The sequence below is a fragment of the Chionomys nivalis genome, chromosome 1 (assembly GCF_950005125.1).
Source record: "Chionomys nivalis chromosome 1, mChiNiv1.1, whole genome shotgun sequence".
Taxonomy (NCBI): Eukaryota; Metazoa; Chordata; class Mammalia; order Rodentia; family Cricetidae; genus Chionomys; species Chionomys nivalis.
In genome coordinates this window covers 30,928,795-30,950,736 of record NC_080086.1, presented here as the reverse complement: position 1 = coordinate 30,950,736, position 21,942 = coordinate 30,928,795, and the positions used below count along the sequence as shown (strand labels likewise).

Below are 21,942 nucleotides of genomic sequence, written 5' to 3'. Positions count from 1 at the left end.
TAGAAAGAATGATGGATATACTGAATAAAGAAAGGTAAAAAACCCAGAGGCAAAATGTAATTAGAGAAACTGGATAATTTAAGTTAGAAAAGCTGGTTAGAGAAAAGCCACGCTAACTGGGATGCACCTGTCAACCATTAGTAATAGCACTAGATATTACCTTGGACCCTTTTTAGAAAGCAAGAACAAACGGTTCTTGTTTGTACAAACACCCAGCCACATATCCAGCCCTAGGGACTGTGCTGCTCAACCACGGAGTTAATGTCAGCCTTAGACCAACTGCCTGGAAGACACCAAGCCACAGACGAATGGTTCCACCCCAGACTGGGAACCTGACTTCCAGCAGAGCTTCCTGTGATGAAAGCCAGGAGGTGCAATCACTGGGCGACGCTTTTGTCTGCTGAAGGAAGGCTTGGACCACATGTGATATTTTCCAGTCTCCACATCTAGGCCCTCTCTGTTTGGTTAAGATGTAAGGTTAGAGAGGTTATGTGCTTCATCCCCGCTGGACGATGGCCTTCACTCTTTCTCCACAGCTGCCCAGGAGTGGCCCAGAAAGGGCCTCCTGGGAGTTCAGTGGGTGAGCTCCCAGTCCCACCCAGCTCTGCCATCCGCTGGATCTGAGGGCTTTGCTTTCCTAAGCCTCCCTTGGAAAGCCCAGCGTGGGTCCTCCCTGAACAGGTTGTGTGGGGGTGGTTCTGAACCAGTACAGCGCATCTGCACATGGGAGCAGCTGAACAGCCCCTGCCCACTTCTCTCAGATGCCACGTCTCTTGTGCTCAGCTCAGTACAACTGCACAACCTTGGGCATAGGTGCTGGGTAGGTTGTATGAGAAAGAATCTCACAGGCACCAGCTCAGAGGGGAGCTGTAAACTGCCCAAAGAGGCAGCTTTGGGGTACAGAAGTAGGCCCTTGGTGCACCTTCAGCCCTCGGCAGCCTCCCTTGGACTGGACACTTACCCGCCACCCAACACCTTTCTCCTCAAGCTAAGGGCTCAGACATTAGTCAACCCTTAGAAGTCTGGGTTTATTTTTAAAGCTGCTGCTTTTTCTTGTGGCATCTAAACACGTCCTACAGGCATTAATTAAGAAAGTAAGCCCAGGAGACGAGAAGGAGGAGTTTGGGGATTTTTTTTAAGGGGCCAGTTCTCCAGCTGGGTCCCTTCTCTGGCGTTTTCTTTAATTTCTCAGTGTCTCCAGAACATAAGTAGACAAAAATGATGATACACGCATTTGGACCCTGTCACACATGTACACACATTCACATTCACCAATGTGCGTGCGTGCACACACACCCACGCACACACACCCACACACCTCTTCAGGCTGCTTCCAACATCCTTCACAAAACCTCTATCACCTTCATTCTATGCATCCCTAGCTTTATCCCCGGTGGGTTGGCACCTATCAGCTATTTCTAGCGAATGCACAATCAATCAGAGGGAGGCAGTGACCTTGCTTGTCACCTTGAATGACCCTTCCCCTCCTCTAAAAATCTTTTCTATGTGCCCTATACACTCCAGCCAGAGTCATCTATCTCCTGGCTTTGGAGAAGTGACAAGTCCCAGGAAAATGGGATGGGTGCCCAGAAGAGGGCTAGGACCAAGGAGAGCGATTCAGGATCTGTTGGAACACGGCCTCTTTCTGGGGCTTCCTAAAATGCCACTGGTTGGGCCCCTTTAACAATAGAAACTCACTTTCCCACAACTCTAGAGTCCAGAAATCCAGACCAAAGTGTCAGAGGGCCAAGCCTCTCTGAGGCCAGGGAGAAAACTCTACTCTGTGGTGGCTGGCAGCTGACAGCTGGCATACTTTGCTTGGAAAAGCATCACATTGTCCCTGCTTCCGTCTATACACATTGTTCTCCTTGCTGTGTCCAAATCTGCTCCGTCCCCTTTCTGTAAGGACATCAGCTGTGTTGGATTAGCCTCCACTTCATTCCAACAAGACCTTACCTTGACCGATGACTATATCCTGTTTCCAAATAAGGACCTAATCTCGGGTACTGGAAGCCATGTGCATCCGACAGAGGACACAAACCAACTTAAAGCAACCATGCTTCTGGAGTTCCACAAAGCAGGGGCCCTTCCTGCATTGACAGGTGACCTTCAGGCACTCAGTGGGAAGACACCAGGATTGAGGCCCATTGACTATGCTAATTACATTTTCAGTAGAGAACTCACTCTAGACTTGAAGTGCAAGTATCCCAAGCTGGATTTAGAGACGTGTGTGTGAGTTACTGGGCCTTCCCAGCATGAGCTGCTACTGCCCTGACTCCTGCTGTTGGCGATGCTTTTATTGAAGTTCATATAAATGTGATTACAAGACTCTGTTCTTTATTACCTGACATCTTCACCATGTTTATTTGCTTTGCTGTGCAGTATTCAGATGCATGAATGTGCACACGCATTTGAATTGTTGGACCTTGATAAACCTTAGGTTCTTCCAGACTTTGGACTTTTATGAGTAACGCAATGAGCACTTTTTGCATGGAGCATGTGTGGGTCCTCTCAGCTTGCTTTTTCCCAAGGGTGGAACTGTGAGCATAGAGTTGTAGATGTTCCCCAGCCCCAAGACTCTTCCTTGGGTCGCATATGAACCCCTCTGGCTACACATCCACATCACAGCAAGATACTGCCCTCCCTTTCAGCCTTTCTGGTGGAACATGGCTCATGCTCTGTGCCCTGCTGCAGATGAAATGACTGTAGATTAGCTTGTGGGAAAAGCTTGACCGACATATGGGCCCATTTCCCCATGGGCTTTGCTCTTCCATATTGGTTGTAATTCTTCATACATTCACATATGCATCATTTGCTGCCTTGGACAGAAACGTTTTCTTCCCATCTGTTTTTTGCCCTTATTGTCTTAATAGTGCTTCTTGACATAGTATACATGCTCATAATTTTAATGAAATATGCCCTTATTTTTCTATTAGTGATTTTTGCATTAGGAGAAATCTTTCCATATATTTTGCATTTCTGTCGATGCTATTGTGTTAGGAACTTGATTCTCCTTGACCACCAAATGCTACATTGCTGCTTTCTGTCCTCATGTCAGGCATGTATCTAGTCGATCACTTCTTTTTTTTTTCAAAGTGGAAAACACTTTTATTTCTATTTTTTTTTATTCTTTTTTAATTAAAATTTCCAACTGCTCCCCGTTTCCCATTTCCCTCCCCCTCCTCCCACATATTGCCCCCTCCCCCCGCTCCCCTCACCCTATCCCCACTCCACTTCTCCTCCCCCTAGTCCACTCGCCCTCCCTCTCGATACTGAAGAGCAGTCCAAATTCCCTGCTCTACAGGAAGACCAAGGTCCTCCCACTTCTATATAGGTCCAGGAAGGTGAGAATCCAAACAGGCTATGCTCCCACAAAGCCAGTTCATGTATTAGGATTGAAACCTAGTGCCATTGTCCTTGGCTTCTCATGAGCCTTCATTGTCCGCCTTGTTCAGAGAGTCCAGTTTGAACCCATGCTTATTCAGTCCCAGTCCAGCTGGCCTTGGATAGCTCCCAATAGATCAGTTCCACTGTCACAGTGGGTGGGTGCACGCCTCGTGGTCCTGATTTCCTTGCTCATGTTCTCCCTCCTTCTGCTCCTCATTTGGACCTTAAGAGCTCAGACGGTTGATCCAAATTGGGTCTCTGTCTCTCTCTCGATCCATCGCCGGATGAAAGTTCCTGTGCCATTCTCCTTGGCCTCTCGTCAGCTCTCATTGTCTGCCACATTCAGAGAGTCCAGTTTTATCCCATGTTTTTTTCAGTAGCAGTCCAGCTGGCCTTGGTGAGCTCCCAATAGATCGGCCCCCCTGTCTCAGTGGTTGGGTGCACCCCTCATGGTCCTGACTTCCTTGTTCATGTTCTCTCTCCTTTTGCTCCTCATTATAACCTTGGGAGCTCAGTCCGGTGCTCCAGTGTGGGTTTCTGGCTCTATCTCCATCCATCGCTAGATGAAGGTTCTATGGCGATATGCAAGATATTCATCAGTATGATTATAGGATAGGTTCATTTCAGGTTCCCTATCCTCAGGTGCCCCAATGAACTAACTGGGGACATTGCCCTGGGCATCTGGTAGCCATTCCAGGTTGAAGTCTCTTGCCAACCCTTAGGTGGCTCCCTTAACTAAGGTATGAGTTTCCCTGCTCCCCAATCCAACCTTCCTTTAACCCCAATCACCCCGATTCCCCCAGTTCCCCTCATCCTCTCCTTCACACTTTTCTCTCCCCATCACCCCTCATCCCCATCCCACCCCACCCCCCAAGATTCCAATTTTTGGCCCATCAATCTTGTGTATTTCCCATAGCTGGGAAGATATCTATATGTTTTTCCTTGGGTTTACCCTCTTGTTTAGCTTCTTTAGGATCACAACTTATAGATTCAGTGGCCCCTATCCATGGCTAGAAACCAATTATGAGTGAGTACATCCCATGATCTTCTTTTTGGGTCTGGGTTACCTCACTCAGGATCGTATTTTCTATTTCCATCCATTTGCATGCAAAATTCGAGAAGTCATTGTTTTTTACCGCAGAGTAGTACTCTAATGTATATATATTCCACACTTTCTTCATCCATTCTTCCATTGAAGGGCATCTAGGTTGCTTCCAGGTTCTGGCTATTACAAATAATGCTACTATGAACATAGTTGGACAAATGCTTTTGTCATATGATAGGGCATCTCTTGGGTATATTCCCAAGAGTGCTATTGCTGGGTCCAGGGGTAGGTTGATCCCAATTTTTCTGAGAAACCGCCACACTGATTTCCAAAGTGGTTGCACAAGTTTGCAGTCCCACCAGCAATGGATGAGGGTACCCCTTTCTCCACAACCTCTCCAGCAAAGGCTATCCTTGGTGTTTTTGATTTTAGCCATTCTGACAGGTGTAAGATGATATCTCAAAGTTGTTTTGATTTGCATTTCTCTGATCGCTAAGGAGGTTGAGCATGACCTTAAGTATCTTTTGGCCATTTTAACTTCTTCTGATGAGAATTCTCTGTTCAGTGCCCCATTTTTTAATTGGGTTAATTATCCTTTTAAAGTCTAGTTTCTTGAGTTCTTTATATATTTTGGAGATCAGACCTTTGTCTGTAGCGGGGTTGGTGAAGATCTTCTCCCAGTCAGTAGGCTGCCTTTTTGTCTTAATGACAGTGTCCTTTGCTTTACAGAAGCTTCTCAGTTTCAGGAGGTCCCATTTATTCAATGTTGCCCTTAATGTTTGTGCTGCTGGGGTTATACATAGGAAGCGATCTCCTGTGCCCATATGTTGTAGGGTACTTCCCATTTTCTCTTCTATCAGGTTCAGTGTGTTCAGATTGATATTGAGGTCTTTGATCCATTTGGACTTGAGTTTTGTGCATGGTGATAGATATGGATCTATTTTCATTCTTCTACAGGTTGACATCCAATTGTGCCAGCACCATTTGTTGAAGATGCTTTCTTTCTTCCATTGTATACTTTTAGCTCCTTTATCGAAAATTAGTTGTTCATAGGTTTGTGGGTTAAAATCCGGGTCTTCTATACGATTCCATTGGTCGACTGCTCTGTTTTTATGCCAGTACCACGCTGTTTTCATTACTGTAGCTCTGTAATAGAGTTTGAAGTCAGGGATGGTAATGCCTCCAGAAGTTCCTTTATTGTATAAGATTGTTTTGGCTATCCTGGGTTTTTTGTTTCTCCATATAAAGTTGATTATTGTCCTTTCAAGATCTGTGAAGAATTTTGATGGGATTTTAATGGGGATTGCATTGAATCTATAAATTGCCCTTGGTAGAATTGCCATTTTTACTATGTTGATCCTCCCAATCCAGGAGCAAGGGAGATCCTTCCATTTTCTGGTATCCTCTTCAATTTCTTTCTTCAATGCCTTAAAGTTCTTGTCAAATAGATCTTTCACTTCCTTGGTTAGAGTTACCCCAAGATATTTTATGCTATTTGTGGCTATCGTGAAAGGTGATGATTCTCTTATTTCCCTCTCTGCTTCCATATCCTTTGTGTATAAGAGGGCGACTGATTTTTTGGAGTTGATCTTGTATCCTGCCACATTACTAAAGGCGTTTATCAGCTGTAGGAGTTCTTTGGTGGAGTTTTTGGGGTCGCTCATGTACACTATCATATCATCTGCAAATAATGCAAGTTTAACTTCTTCCTTTCCAATTTGAATCTCCTTTATCCCCTTATGTTGTCTTATTGCTATTGCTAAAACTTCGAGAACTATATTGAAGAGGTATGGAGAGAGTGGACAGCCTTGGCGTGTTCCTGATTTTAGTGGGATGGCTTTAAGTTTCTCTCCATTTAATTTGATAGTAGCTGTCGGCTTGCTGTATATAGCGTTAATTAAATTTAGGTATGACCCTTGTATCCCTAATCTCTCCAAGACTTTTATCATAAAGGGATGTTGAATTTTGTCAAATGCTTTTTCAGCGTCTAATGAGACGATCATATGGTTTTTTCTTTTAGTTTATTTATATGATGGATTACATTGATAGATTTGCGTATGTTAAACCAGCCCTGCATCTCTGGTATGAAGCCTACTTGATCATAATGGATAATTTTTCTAATGTGTTCTTGGATTTGGTTTGCCAGAATTTTGTTGAGGATTTTTGCGTCGATGTTCATGAGTGAGATTGGCCTGTAATTTTCTTTCTTGGTTGGGTCTTTGTGTGGTTTTGGTATCAGAGTTACTGTAGCTTCATAAAAGGAATTTGGCAATGACTCTTCTGTTTCTATATTGTGAAATACCTTAAGGAGTATAGGTATTAGGTCTTCTTGGAAGTTCTGGTAGAATTCCGCATTGAAACCATCTGGTCCTGGACTTTTTTTGGAAGGGAGGTTTTTGATAACCGCTTCTAATTCTTCACGACTAACAGGTCTATTTAGGTTGTTCACCTGGTCCTGGTTTAACTTTGGTATATGGTATTTATCTAAAAAAGTGTCCATTTCTTTTACATTTTCCAGTTTTGTGGCATACAGGCTTTTGTAGTAAGATCTAATGATTCTCTGAATTTCCTCTGTGTCTGTGGTTACGTCTCCCTTTTCATTTCTGATCTTATTAATTTGCAGATTCTCTCTCTGCCGTTTGATTAGTTTGGATAGGGGTTTATCAATCTTGTTGATTTTCTCCAGGAACCAGCTTTTTGATTTATTGATTCTTTCAATTGTTTTCTGTGTTTCTATTTTGTTGATTTCAGCCCTCAGTTTGATTATTTCCAGTCTTCTACCCCTTCTAGGTGAGTCTGCTTCTTTTTTTTCTAGAGCTTTCAGGTGGGCTGTTAAGTCTCCAATGTGTGCTTTCTCTGTTTTCTTTAAGTGGGCAGTTAGTGCTATGAACTTTCCTCTCAGGACTGCTTTCATAGTGTCCCATAGGTTTGAGTATGTTGTTTCTTTATTTTCATTGTCTTCAAGGAAGACTTTAATTTTTTTCTTTATTTCTTCCTTAATCCAGGTATGGTTCAGTAGTTGACTATTCAGTTTCCATGAGTTTGTAGGCTTTCTGGGGGTAGCATTGTTGCTGAATTCTAGCTTTAATCCATGGTGATCTGATAAGATACAGGTGGTTATTAATATTTTTTTGTAACTGTGAATGTTTGCTTTGTTACCGAGTATGTGGTCGATTTTTGAGAAGGTTCCATGAGCTGCAGAGAAGAAGGTATATTCTTTCCTATTTGGGTGGAATATTCTATAGATGTCTGTTAAGTCCATTTGATTCATTACCTCCATTAATTCTCTTATTTCTCTGTTAGGTTTCTGTCTAATTGACCTGTCCGTTGGTGAGAGAGGAGTATTAAAGTCTCCTACTATTAATGTGTGCGGTTTGATGGCTGCCTTGAGTTTTAACAATGTTTCTTTTACGTACGTGGGTGCTTTTATATTAGGGGCATAGATATTCAGGATTGAGATTTCATCCTGATGAATTGTTCCTGTTATGAGTAGAAAATGTCCCTCTCCATCTCTTCTGATTGATTTAAGTTTGAAGTCAACTTTGTTAGAAATTAGTATGGCCACACCTGCTTGTTTCCTAGGTCCATTTACTTGATAAGCCTTATCCCAGCCCTTTACTCTGAGTAGGTGCCTGTCTTTGTGGTTGAGGTGTGTTTCTTGTAAACAGCAGAATGTTGGATCCTGTTTTCGTATCCAATCTCTTAGTCTGTGCCTTTTTATAGGTGAGTTGAGTCCATTGACATTAAGTGATATTAAAGACCAGTGGTTGTTAACTCCGGTCATTTTTTTTTAGTAGTAGATTTTGTGTGTTTCCCTTCTTTGAGATGTGCTGGTAAAGGGTCTCTAGATGTCTGAGTTACTGTGGTCATTGTTGGACTCCTTGATTAGTGATTTTCCTTCTATTACTTTCTGTAAGGCTGGATTTGTGGCTACGTATTGTTTAAATTTGTTTTTATCCTGGAAAATTTTGTTTTCTCCATTTATAGTGAACGAGAGCTTGGCTGGGTATAGTAGTCTGGGCTTGCATCCATGGTCTCTTAGTTTCTGCAGTACATCTATCCAGGACCTTCTGGCTTTCATGGTTTCCATAGAGAAGTCAGGTGTAAGTCTGATAGGTTTACCTTTATAAGTAACTTGGCCTTTTTCCTTTGCTGCTCTTAGTATTCTTTCTTTATTCTGTATGTTTTGTGTTTTGATTATTATATGGCGAGAGTATGTTTTTTTTGATCCAGCCTATTCGGTGTTCTGTATGCTTCTTGAACCTTTATAGGTATATCTTTCTTTAGGTTGGGAAAGTTTTCTTCTATAATTTTATTAAATATATTTTCTAGACCGTTGAGCTGCGCTTCTTCTCCTTCTTCTATTCCTATTATTCTTAGGTTTGGTCTTTTTATTGTGTCCCATATTTCCTGAATGTTTTGTGATGAGAATTTGTTGGCCTTGCTGTTTTCTTTGATCAGCGTGTTTATTTTCTCTATGGTGTCTTCAGAATCTGAGATTCTTTCTTCTATCTCTTGTATTCTGTTGGTTATGCTTGCTTCTGTAGTCTCTATTCATTTACCTAGATTTTCCCTGTCCAGCTGGCCTTCTGTTTGTGTTTTCTTCTTTGCCTCCATTTCAGTTTTTAAGTCTTGAACTGTTTCCATTATCTGTTTGATTGTTTTTCCTTGGTTTCCTAGGGTATCATTCACTGATTTACTCAATTCTTCAAACTTTCTGTTATACTTCTCATCCATTTCTATAAGGGCATTTTTTACATGCTGTTTAAGGGCGTCAATCACTTTCATAAAGTCAATTTTATCTACTTCTTCATGATTAAGGTGTTCATGTCCTCCTGTTGTGAGGTCGCTGGGTTCTGGTGGTTTCATATAGTTTTTCAGATTGTTGGGTGAATTCTTGCATTGGCGCCTGCCCATCTCTTTCTCCGAATGCTCCCCTATGGATCTTCTTTTACCGGATCAGGTCTCCTTGCCTACTGATGTACCTTCCCAGTGATGGCACCCTGCAGTGATAGCTCTCCTGGTGCTCCAGTGATGTCTCTCCTGGTACCAATATCAGATCTCCGTGCCCAAAGACGGCTCTCCTGGTACCCAGATTAGCTCTCCCACTGATGGCTCTCCTGGTGCCAAGATCATATCTCTGTGCAGGTTGGGTAGTTCCTAAACAAAGCTCCTACCTTGCTTGGTGCAGGCAGGCCAGTGAACCAAAGGAAGTCTCGCCTGCCTACTTGCCCTGAGGATTTGCCCCCAGCGCCAGACAGACTGAGCTGGATGGTGTTATGTGCCCAAAGAGGAAAGGGGGCAGAAGGAAGAAGGGTTCTGGATGCAAGCTGGGTGGGACAAGAAGAGAGAGGCAGTATGCAGGGTGTAGAGCCCCTGCAGGGAGCCCAGGGAGTATAGGGTGGGGGGTGAGGAACTTCAGAGTTCCCTGTCCAGGGCTGCTTCCGCCGCCGCTGGTCACAAACTCACCCGCTGCTGTCTCTCCTGGTGCCTAGATCATGTCTCCGTGCAGGTCGGGTAGTTCCTAAACAAAGCCCTTACCTTCTTGTTGCAGGCAGGCCAGTGAAACAAAGGGAGTCTTGCCTGCCTACTTGCCCTGAGGATTTGCCCCCAGCGCCAGACAGACTGAGCTGGATGGTGTTATGTGCCCAAAGAGGAAAGGGGGCAGAAGGAAGAAGGGTTCTGGATGCAAGCTGGGTGGGACAAGAAGAGAGAGGCAGTATGCAGGGTGTAGAGCCCCTGCAGGGAGCCCAGGGAGTATAGGGTGGGGGGTGAGGAACTTCAGAGTTCCCTGTCCAGGGCTGCTTCCGCCACTGCGGGTCACAAACTCACCCGCTGCTGTCTCTCCTGGTGCCTAGATCAGGTCTCCGTGCAGGTTGGGTAGTTCCTAAACAAAGCCCTTACCTTCTTGTTCAGGCAGGCCAGTGAAACAAAGGAAGTCTCGCCTGCCTACTTGCCCTGAGGATTTGCCCCCAGCGCCAGACAGACTGAGCTGGATGGTGTTATGTGCCCAAAGAGGAAAGGGGGCAGAAGGAAGAAGGGTTCTGGATGCAAGCTGGGTGGGACAAGAAGAGAGAGGCAGTATGCAGGGTGTAGAGCCCCTGCAGGGAGCCCAGGGAGTATAGGGTGGGGGGTGAGGAACTTCAGAGTTCCCTGTCCAGGGCTGCTTCCGCCACCGCTGGTCACAAACTCACCCGCTGCTGTCTCTCCTGGTGCCTAGATCAGGTCTCCGTGCAGGTTGGGTAGTTCCTAAACAAAGCCCTTACCTTCTTGTTGCAGGCAGGCCAGTGAAACAAAGGAAGTCTCGCCTGCCTACTTGCCCTGAGGATTTGCCCCCAGCGCCAGACAGACTGAGCTGGATGGTGTTATGTGCCCAAAGAGAGCAGTCGATCACTTCTTGCTCTGACACACGGTTTCCCTTGTGAGCCTGCCTCCATAAACCAGTGTCATTTTATGAATCCACTGTACAGATGGCAATAGGATGCTCAACCCAGCCAACCCACAAGCATTTGAAAACCGTCATCTCTATGATTGACGACATCTTAATACAGAAGCCCAGGCTCCCACAATCCACCACCTACCTCACCATTTGCAGCGTTTCTCTTGAGTGTACCTGACTCTAGACACGTAAGAAGCCAAGAGACTGGGTTCCAGCTATTAGCCAGCACCAAAGATACCTGAGAAGCCAAGATGCCCACACCTTGGAAATAGCACTTAGCAGGTCTAGGCTGTCCCTGGAGTATCACTGGCTCTATCCCTAAGGCCTATGAAAGGGGTGCTCACTAGCTAAAGAAGAAGTCTAATGTACACACTGTGGGCACCCTGACAGGGTGGGTGGCAGGGACCTGTCCTTCCCCACCCTGCTTCCATTCCAGCAGATCCTAGATTTTCTGGAATTGCCTGTGTGGCTACACTTTTTGGAGGGTAGCCCTATCCCCATCCAGGAGGCACCTGTGATGTCTCTAACCTAGACATGGTGTCCTATTTCCTGGCTACCTCCAGTCAGGACAGAGTGGAGAATGCTGTCTGTACAAAGACAGGTAGACAGAAGTCTGCTGGGCAGTTTTGGGAGTATTTTGTTTACCAGATACAAGAGATCTACAGAAAAATTAGTCACTTGCCTCCATCAAGATGCTATCATGTGTACAATTCCTGGAACAATGACAATCCAAAATTCAGAGAATGACAGATGATGACAGTGCAAGGAACTTTGGTCCTTGGTAACATCTTTGACCTGCACTAGCCAATTCTGGGACCATCTGCCTCTACCCTTGTGGAAAGATATTGGATTTTCATCATTTCAGTAACCTTGGCCATAATGTTTTATGACAATAACAGGAAAGGAACTAATACAGTGGCCATCCATATGTTCATGTGTGTGACTATGTGTATAAATGTTTGTGAATATTCACATGGGCTCAAGTATGTGTATGCACGTGCATATAGGATTACATGTAGATGTGTGCAAATGCATGTGCCTTTGTGTTTACACACATGTGTATGCTCCTTGCATTGTGTGCATGCACACTAGCGTGTGTGTGTGTGTGTGTGTGTGTGTGATTTGTACTCAGGAAGTAGAATCAAGAGAATTCGAAGTTCCCAGTCACCTTTGGCTACATAATAACTTCAAAGTCATCTTTGGATGCATGAGACCTTTTTTGAAAAACAATAAATCAGGACGACCTCACCTGTGAGATGGGACTTGGAAATGTTGGCTTTGATCAGATCATCTCAGATTTCCAATTTCAAATCCTGACTAGGGACATTCAACTAGTAAAACCACTGTAAATACACCCAAAAAATCCTCTAAGTAGGAAGTGGACACAAAGCCCTCGCTCTAACCAAAAAGCTGTTTGCTATGGATACCTATGGAGATGAGGAAAGCCAGTTTTCTCCAATGACGGTCACTGGACATATTGATAACACTCCAGGGCAGGCCCTGTGCCCAGGAGGATTTATCTAGCCAACACAAAATGAATTCCATTGTGTGCACGTGTGCATGCATGCATATGTGTGTGTTTTCCATTGTGTTTGTGCATGTGTGTATGTGTGTGTGTTTTCCATAGTGTGTACATGAGTGTATGTGTGTGTTTTCATTGTGTGTGTGTATGCATGTGTGCGTGCATTGTGTGTGTGTGTATGATTCTTGTGTTGTTTTTGGTAACTTTTTGTCTGTGAGCCTCACCTCTCTTTGGCTTTCTGCGGTGAAAGAGGCTTCACAGGCCCTCACCAGACTCCAACATCCTGCTTCTGGGAATTCTGACTCCAGGACCATGGACAGAAACCAAATGCTCCATGTCCTAGGAACAGAGAGCAAACGGTCAAGACCCAATTCAATGACACTAGACCCAAGTGAGGGAGCCAGTCATGGGAAGGGGAAGGCACCGTTGCAGGGGGGCCACAGACTCCACAGTGTAGGCCCTGAAGCAGAGCACACCCAATGTGCCTAAGGAAAAGCAAGGACCCAAACAGGGAGGGAGACAGAAGCAGGGAGGAAGCCAGGCCCAGTAGGCACTGGACCTAATAACCTGCAGTTTAAAAAACCTCTTTGAGTCAGATGGCAGCTACAGGGTCCCCTGAGCAGAGCAAAGACAAAGGCCTTGCATTTCCAAAGAGTCCCTGAGTTTTTAAATACAGGGTGATGTGGAGTTGATTCTGGGCCAAGGAGACCAGCTGTCAGACAAGGGCCACAGGAAGTACAGGGACTTCATGGAACAACCCAAGCATGGCTAACTAACGGTGGTGCTTGGTGAGGCCAGATATAAGGAAAGTAGAGGAGGCACGGCAGGGACAAAGGGACACCTGCTGAAGCTGACAGGAAAGTAAAAGGAGGTGGCCTCCCAAGGGCTGAGAGACAGCTATATAGAAGGACAACTGTATGTCAGATTTCTGCCCAGGCTCCTGCAACGGATTCCTGCTGATGGGTCCATGAATAGAAAATAAAAGCACCAGACCCCAAGAGGTTCCCATGCCAATTAGTCCAGATGTGCACATGACCGGCCAGCAGAAGAACCCCAAGGTTAGGCCATAGGGAGTAACTGGCTGTAATCTGGGGAAGACAGTGATGAAAAGGAAGAAAATGACAGGATTTCACTAAAATGAGGCAGTGGAAATCCGAGATGGAAAGTGGAGGGATGACTTCCGGCTGGGTGGAGGGGATGGGGAAACTTTGATATTTTTTCCTTGGAGCAGGTCAAAACTCAAGTAAGAAGCATCGTTTGCAGAGGGGTGTGTGTGCACAGCCTGTGAGGTCCGGGTCCCCTTCCCTCTGTCCTTTTCAGCACCCGCAGAGCCTAGCTCCACAGAGTAGGTTGGTCATGCCCTCCTAGGGATACTCAGCGGGTTATGAGGGTCCTTCAGGGTCTGAGCCCAACACAGCTCTGAACAAGCTCAGCCCCTGGAGTGGGAAATCCTCATTCCATTGAGCTCAGAGGCTGTTCTGTGGACACGGGATGGCCTCTTAGGAGCAGAAGGGTGTGCTGGCCCAGCTGCTCAGAGCCGGAATCAGGGTAATCCTACTGAGGTCCCCCACTCCTGCACTAACCCCTCTTCTGGCAACAAGAAGGGATTAGAGGAGAGGCTAAAGGATTAGAGGGGGGCATTTGCTCACTGCCTCTCCCTCTGAACAGCAAAGCCTTGATCATCTGAGGCTGCCCCTCTGCTAGCTGCAGCTGGAGGCAGAGCCTTTTAACTTAGGATTTGCCAGCAGGGAGAACGCTTGGATGCCCAGGGATCCAGGTGGCAGCTAGCACACTTACAGCAAGGGGCTCAGTCTTCCCCTTGGCCATTCCTGGTGGAAGCATCATGCCAAGATGTCCCATGCTGCCCTCCAACCACAACCAGGGCCATTATGGACAGCGGTCAGCAACCTGGACCTTCCTGAGGAAGACGCTGCTCATCCTGTGCTTGCTTCTTTTGGACACCTCCCTGACTGCTGTGAGGGGCCAGACCAGAATTCCTCCGGAAATGTGAGCCTGAGTTCGATGCTACCCTGAAGACTCTTCTCATGACCTCCCACCTCTGGCCAATTGTCCTGCCTCTGAGAGACCCTTTCCTTCCTGCCTCTACCCTTCTCAAATCCTTACTGATTTGGAGCCTACCTGCCCTTACCTCCTGTCTTTGTGTGGTTGATGTCGGGGCTAGATGAGGGTGTAGGCTTCCAGCTGGGAGGATAACTACAAGAGAGGGTGGGATTGGGCTACCATGGTTCTAGAAGTGGCCCCTGAGGACTCATTGGATGATTGGTGCTTGCACACTGAGAAAGGGTAAAGCCACTGTCAATGGACAGCCAGGATGGTGCCTCCAAACAGCAGGGTCTTATCTAGGAACTCAGTTAGGATGGGTTCCAATGGCCTCATTCTCTCTATACCTCTCTGCCTCCTTCAGGTCTTTGATTCTACACCCCACCATGGCACCCATCATGCATACAATCTCTCCGGGTGTCTGTTCTTTAGTCTGGAACATTCCAGATACTAAGGGGAGCAGAGCATCCTAGACTGACTCTTCACAGTTCACATCTGAGCACAACCGCTAGAGCCTGAGCGCCAGAACAGGGGCCCAGGGAAGCAGTTTCTGCTTTGGAAAGAGTGGGCTTCCACGACACCCGGTGACCCCTCCTTGTTCTGCTCAGCACTGTGCCAATGCTGTCTTCATCTCAGACAGTCCCTTGGTGATGGAGATAATACCATTCTCCAGTCACACAGACCCAAAGATGAAAGTGCTGGAATTCATGCTGCTGAGCCAGCCTGGTGTTTGAGACATCCCCTGCAGCCTTGCATAAGCTCAGCAGTCTTTATCTCAGAAGGCAAGTTCCAGGATGGCAGGGGGCCAAGAAAAGACGGCTGGCATCCAGGCAGGCTGTCCACACAGAAACTTCGGGAGCAGCATAGGATAGCCACCCCCACAACGCCCTGCTGCTGCTGATTGCCCGTCCCAGGAGATCTGCCACCCACTCTCCTCCCTCTCTCACCAGGTCCCTTGCAGTCCTCTGCCTCTGTCCTGTTGACCCTCCCACTCAGCCTCAGCCATGGCCACTTGCCCTCTGCATCTGCTCTACACAAGGGTGCCAAAACTCTCCTGCTGATTGATCCTGGAAACTGTGGCCCCCACACCTTGTTGCTTAGGGTGCTCCCCTTTTCTCTTGATACCCCCACACCTTGATTCCTGAAGCACAATGACTGGCTTCCTGTGGGCTCCTGAGTGACTTTCCTGCCAACTTCAAGAGAACTTTGGCATCTGCATGCCCCTCAAACCATGGATGCCCCACTGCCTGTCATCACAGATCAACCCATACTACACACTTTCCTTGCTAAGAGTCCATTTGCCCTGTGTCTCAGTCCTTTTCTTGTTCTAATTAGCTCTACCCAGTCTCTTACCTACCAGACCCCACACTCAATGCCTGTGCCCACTTATTCCTGAGCATCATGGGAGCTCATCAAGTATGCAGTGTTTCTGTGACCCCTAAAGTTATGGGGTGTGCAACCGACCCAGTGACACTTGCTACCTTGCGTCAGAAGGTTGACGTTCAACAAAGCCCAAGAGACATGCATCACCTTTCTCTCTCTCTCTCTCTCTCTCTCTCTCTCTCTCTCTCTCTCTATCTCTCTCTCTCTCTCTCTCGCTCAGGCCACCTTCCTTACAGTCTCAGCAATGGTCATCAAGTCAAGCTGAAGGTCTTGAAGTCATTCCCACTTCTCCAAGCTCTCCACCTAAAATTCTTTTCCAGATCTCATCACGCTAACCTCTATCCCACTATAGATGCCGAACTCAGATTCTGCTTCCTCGGCTTCTCCCCTCCCCATCACCACCATCCTCCTCCAAAAGAGTACCACTCTACCCCATGGAAAGGGCATGTCCCTAAGAGTGTGTGGCTGCTATGGAGATAGTGTGCCATGCAGTCAGACCTCAGTAAGTGCCAGTGCGAGTGGATGCTGCTGACCTTAAAGGAGCCATACTTATTCTGGTTGCATGGCCCCTGACAGGACCTGAAGTCTACCTTCTAGGGAGGAAGGAAGGGTCAGGGCCCAGACCAGGTTTCCCTTCTAACCTGCCCTACTCCAGACAGATACTTGGAGTCATTCTGCCCTGCCCCCACCATCTGAGGGTTCAACAGGTCAGTGTCCTATAGCCTTGAGTAGACATAGTAACGGACTGGTCATTGAAATGTCCAAGTTGGCTCAGGAAGTGCCGCACTGGTTCAGGGTTTTTCCCTTCTAGTCTGGACCTGCACAGACTCCCTCCTCTTTCTCTTCTCACTGGAAAGTCCTTGAGACCATGGGGTTAGAATCCACTTTGAGCCCATCAGCTCTGGGGCCCACTGAAGCCAGGCAGAGTGTGTGTACCACAGCCAGAGTTTCCCACCCCGGCCAGGCTGCCGTTCGGGAGGGGTTTGGATAGGAGCTGGCCTAGTTTACCTCTGTCCTGTGAGAGACACTCGGACCAAAGCAACTCAGAGTAGAGAGTTCACAATCCCAGGCTCCAGTCCACCACAGCAGGGAAGAAAGGTAGCAGAACCTGAACAGAGATGATAACATCACATCCATAGTTAAAAACAAAGAGAAGTGCGTGCACGCAGGCTTCCTTGCTTGCTCACTTGTGCTCGGCTCAATTCTCTGGTTCTATTCAGTTCAGGGCTGGTGCCAAGGAAATGATGCCATCCACAGTGGGCTGGATCTTCCCAGACCAGTTAATTAAGACAGTCCCTCGACAGACACACCCGCAGTCCAACCTAATATAAACAGCCCCTCGTTGAGACTCTCTTCCTGGGTGGCTCTAGGCTGGTGACAAAGTTGACTAAGCTAACCATTACAGGAATGCTGGTGTTGGTGTGTGTGTGTATATGTGTGTATGTGTGTTCATGTGTGTGGATGTCTGTGGGTCACAAGTGTGTCTGTGTGTGAGATGCCTGCTTTGCATGTACATGATGTGACCATCACCTTGAGGATCTGACTCCTGATCATAGTGAGAACGTGCACTTAGGATTTCCTGTCCTACAGAGTGAAGCTGTGGGCCGACACCTTCGGCAGGAATCTGTACAACACGGTGACCAGATACTCAGGCTCGCTGTTGCTGCAGAAGGTCGGTGACCTCTCCCGGGGAGTTCCAGAATGGTCACAGGGCCCCTTCTCACAGAGGGATAGAACTCTCAACATCAGAGCTGTAAGGGGCCTGAGAGATCATCTCTGTCAATCTTACCATATTCAGATGGGGCCCCAGGAGGCTCCATTCCTAAGGCATCGTGTGGACAGTGAGCTCAAGAGCATTCTGTCAGTTTGCATCTTGGGAAGCCAAGGACAAGATTAGACCTGCACGGGGTTCATTGGGTGGGTAGTGGAGGCTTGGTATGGATGCCTGGGGAGGAGCCAGAGAGCAGATCAGAGCGTGGGGGTTGGGCGCAGAAGGAGCATCAAACAGCCCAGCAGTGCCAGCTGCAAGCAGCAGCTGTCAGTTTCCTCTCTGCAGGCAGAGCAGTTCCAGTGCACCCCAACAGCCAGGCTGTGCTCGGGTATCTGGCATCCCATGCACCCTGACAAGATGATCCCATGCCCAGTTCCCAGCAGAAGTGGGCCTGACAGAAGGGCAACCCTGGCATCTTTTTCTGGGACCTGACTCCCTGGACATGCTCTCAGGGTCTTGTCTTCTTTCAGCACCATAACCCAAGAGGGATGAAAGGCTTAATTCATCCCAAGAGGCAGCCTCTCCATCTTGGAAGTGATGGATGTCTCCGCTTTTATGCCAGCCCTGAGCACCTGCCACCCTCCCTCATCCCCTTAGTGCTGCAGGAGGTGGGAGGGGCCAGGGCAGACCCTGGGGTCTCTCCCAGCCTTAAGACTACAGGAGCCCTCTCAACACCCCATTATGTTGTGAACAACAGCTTGTTTGATTTTCCTGCTTGAACCCTGCAGCCCCAGGTGAGGAAGACAATGAGGGATTGTTAGTCCTTGAAGCTGAAAGTGTTCTCTAGAATCTATGCATGCTACAGCACTGTCAAAAGCTCTAGATGCATCACATCTTACAGAAGATGACGCCGGGTACCTTGTCTAAGATCGCAGGGACAGCAGGCTGCAGGGGCTGGCCAAGAGTCACTGGTGACTCATTGAGGATTGTCCCAGGGCAGACAGGAATTTGAAGCTAGTTCTTAGGCTCCCCTAGGCTCACCAGCATCACTCTTGGAACTCCTGCCCTGGGTCCTCAGTAGGATGCAGGCCCAGTACAGGAGGTGATGCTCTTGGGAGCTGGGCAAAGGTGAACAGACACAGAGGCTGCTTCTTGGCCTCACAGCAGGTGCCAGGGAAGCTGTGCTTCACAAAGAGCAAGGACAGGGACTCTGGTACTCTGTCTCCCCCAGGGTCCTAGCTGCCCAGCTCACTGGCTCTGGCTGGTGTCAAGTTTAATTCCTACCCAAGTGTCAGTCAGCTCCCATTGGGGATAATAACTTCCTTGTGTCTGGAGTCATGAACAGAGGACATCTGAGGACAGGCTGTTTGAGACTGTGATTAGGATGTCATGGGGTGGGTACATGGAGAGCTGGTAAGGTCTTAGAGCAAGGACGGCCCTGGTGCACTCAGGCCCACGTCTTTCTCCTTTGCCCTGCCCAGAAGTACAAGGATGCAGAAGCCAGTCTGAAGATCGAAGAGGTAGATGGCTTAGAGCTGGTGAAGAAGTTCTCAGAGGACATGGAGACCATGCTTAGGAGGAAAGTCGAGGCCGTTAAGGTACTGCTGCCCATCCCCAGCACTGGCCTTTCGGACTCCATTGACTGTAGATGGGCCTCTGCTGGCTGTGTGGAGTGTAGACCTCATTATACTAACCAGGTCACCACAGGTGTCAGGGTAGGCATATCACACAATGCTATTCCCAGCCAGGCTTTGTAGGCATTCAGGGATGAGGTCCCCTGAGCTCCTCGGAGCATGTAGGAACCACGAAGGGTGGGTCCTCGTGGCTGAAAGGGAAAAAGAAGAAAGCAGAGGGTTGGAGAGGGAAGAGAAGAGCAGAGAGCTTGGGGTGGGGTGGCGGAGGAGAACAGCTGATGGTAACGGTCATGTTCCCTCCCTCAGAGCCTGGTGGAGGCCGCTGAGGAGGCCGACCTGAATCATGAGTATAATGCTTCTCTGGTGGTAAGTCCTCTTGGGAGTGGATGCCAGGCTGGCTGGCTGAGTAGATGCCAGACTGGCTGGCTCTGCCCCACCCCCACGTCAGCCAGAACAGCAGCCGTTCAGGGAGCTGAGCAACAGCTATTCAATCTATGTCCCTGCGCCACGCTGTGCCCTGGGTTTGTCAGTGAGGTCTTCACACCAGCTCCTGAGGCTCCCCGAGACAGCATGGAGTCAGCATGTGGGGTGGGCCAGCGAGCACTAGGAAGTGGACAGGAGAGGGGAAGTTCAGCAGGGATGGCCCTGGGAAGGGCATTTGGAAGACTGAGGTATAAACAAGTGTCTCTGAGCTGAGAGATCCTAAAAGGCACAGGAAGAAGGAAGCTCAAGGCAGATGAGGACACAATGGATACAAACCCTCTGTGTCCAGGGGACAGCAAAATGGGACGTCCACTGAGGGAGGCCAGGGCCAAGATCCTGGATGCTGGGTGCCATGGCTGCCTTCCATTACATGTGGTAAACACCATGGCCAAAAGCAACTGGTGGAGGAAAGAGTTTATTATGCTTACACATCACAACCACAGTCCATCACTGGGTGAGGCCTAGATGGGAAATCGAGGCAGGAATCTGGAGGCAGAAACTGAAGCAGACCCGGGGAGGAAAGTACTTATTGTGGTTTTCCTTCATTTTGCTCAATTTGTTTTCTTATATAACCATTCACCATCTTCCCAGGGGTGGCACTGCCCACAGGGGACTCGGCCCTCTTCCCAGGGGTGCCACTGCCCACAGTGGACTTGGCCCTCTTCCCGGGGTGGCACTGCCCACAGTGGACATGGCCATCTTTCCAGGAATGCCACTGCCTACACTGGGCTTGGCCCTCCCACAAGTGGCACTGCCCACAGTGGACTTGGCCCTCTTCCCGGGGTGGCACTGCCCACAGTGGACATGGCCATCTTTCCAGGAATGCCACTGCCTACACTGGGCTTGGCCCTCCCACAAGTGGCACTGCCCACAGTAGGCTTGGCCCTCTTCCCGGGGTGGCACTGCCCACAGTAGGCTTGGCCCTCTTCCCAGGGTGGCACTGCCCACAGGGGATTCGGCCCTCCATAGCAATCATCAATAGAAGGATGCCTGCACAGACTTGCCTCCAGGCCAATCTGACAGAGGCATTTTCTCAATTTAGGATCCCTCTTCCAAAATGGCCCAAGCTTGTACGTGTGGGTTGGAGTCAGGGATGGACATAGCTGGAACTGAGCTCACAAAGCCAATATTGACCAGAGGGCAGCAAGATGAAGCTGGGACGGATCTGTGGCCACGGTTCTAGAGGGAGCCAAAGTGTGGGGCTTGTGGTGTGGGGGAGTAAGGAAGAAAGTGCGTCTGATTATGGCCTCTTGGGTCACAGCCTTCCTGCCCTGTGGGGAGGAGACAGCAGGACACAGGCCCCCTGGCAGGGCAGGGCCCCAGACGCTCCTCCTTGAATTATCTGGGCCTCCAGGACCCTCACCCCTTGGAAGAAACTGATGGTGCTGACATGGTCCTGTGCCTCCATATGGCTCTTGAGTCTCGGGTTGTCTGTCAGTCTGTCTGTCTCTGACTTGTGACTTTCCCACGCATAGTAAGCCAAGTGGAGAATCAAAGCAACCACTAGGCCGATTTGACCTTATCCAGTTAGGAAGCCCTCAGATTCAACTATCTTTATGTGTGCTGTGGCCTCCCTGCCCCATCTTTGCCTGATTTTTCCACCAAGTGCAGCATAACCAGGCACCACCAGTCCTTCCTGCCTGGCCTTATGCTCGGTTCCTCTGGCCCTTGAAGCTCCCCTCCCTCCCTTTCTCTTCCCTTCTCCCTCTTTGTGCCTGGGCTGCCTCTTCTGGACCTGTCCCCTCTTTCCCCAGTTTAACTACTACAACTCGGTGCTTATCAATGAGAAGGACGAGAAGGGCAACTACGTGGAGCTGGGAGCCGAGTTTCTTCTTGAACCCAATGCACACTTCAGCAACCAGAGGGTGAACGTCTCCCTGAGCAGTGTGCAGCTACCTACCAACGTGTACAACAAAGGTGGCCATGTCCTCACCATCGGGTAGACTAGGGGACAGGACAGGGGCCCTGGAGGGCTTTTAAACAGTTTGTGTCAATTTTCCCAAGAAGCCCTATAGGGCGTTAGCTGTCTCTCCAATCTTCTTGATAGGGTGAGAAAGGAGATTATTCTACACACACATGGTGTTTTCTGTTTTCTGTTGCTTTGACGAAATACCTGAAGCTGAATAACTTAGGCGAGGTTTCCCGAGCTCAAGGTCTGGGAAGCTGAGTCCGGCCAGCACTACACTGCTTTGGTGAGGTCCCCAGCTGCATCCTACTCTTGTAGAGGGTATCATGATGGGGATCTGTGTAAGAGAGTGCAACCACGCAAAAAGCTAG

The 21,942-nt window shown here is 48.3% G+C and overlaps 1 protein-coding gene across 3 annotated transcripts in view; it reads left to right on the top strand.

Moving 5' to 3' along the window:
* The first annotated feature begins 14,154 nt into the window (after positions 1-14,154).
* Positions 14,155-21,942, top strand: part of Cacna2d4 (calcium voltage-gated channel auxiliary subunit alpha2delta 4) — a 104,071-nt gene continuing 96,283 nt past the window's right edge. For 2 of the 3 annotated variants that reach the window (XM_057779970.1, XM_057779961.1), the window contains exons 1-5: positions 14,237-14,400; positions 17,428-17,509; positions 19,030-19,146; positions 19,489-19,548; positions 21,420-21,582. In XM_057779970.1, coding sequence (XP_057635953.1) covers positions 14,237-14,400; positions 17,428-17,509; positions 19,030-19,146; positions 19,489-19,548; positions 21,420-21,582 — 586 coding nt within the window. Of the gene's footprint in view, positions 14,401-17,427; positions 17,510-19,029; positions 19,147-19,488; positions 19,549-21,419; positions 21,583-21,942 lie in introns of all 3 variants that reach the window. The other variant, XM_057779954.1, reaches the window with a different exon arrangement.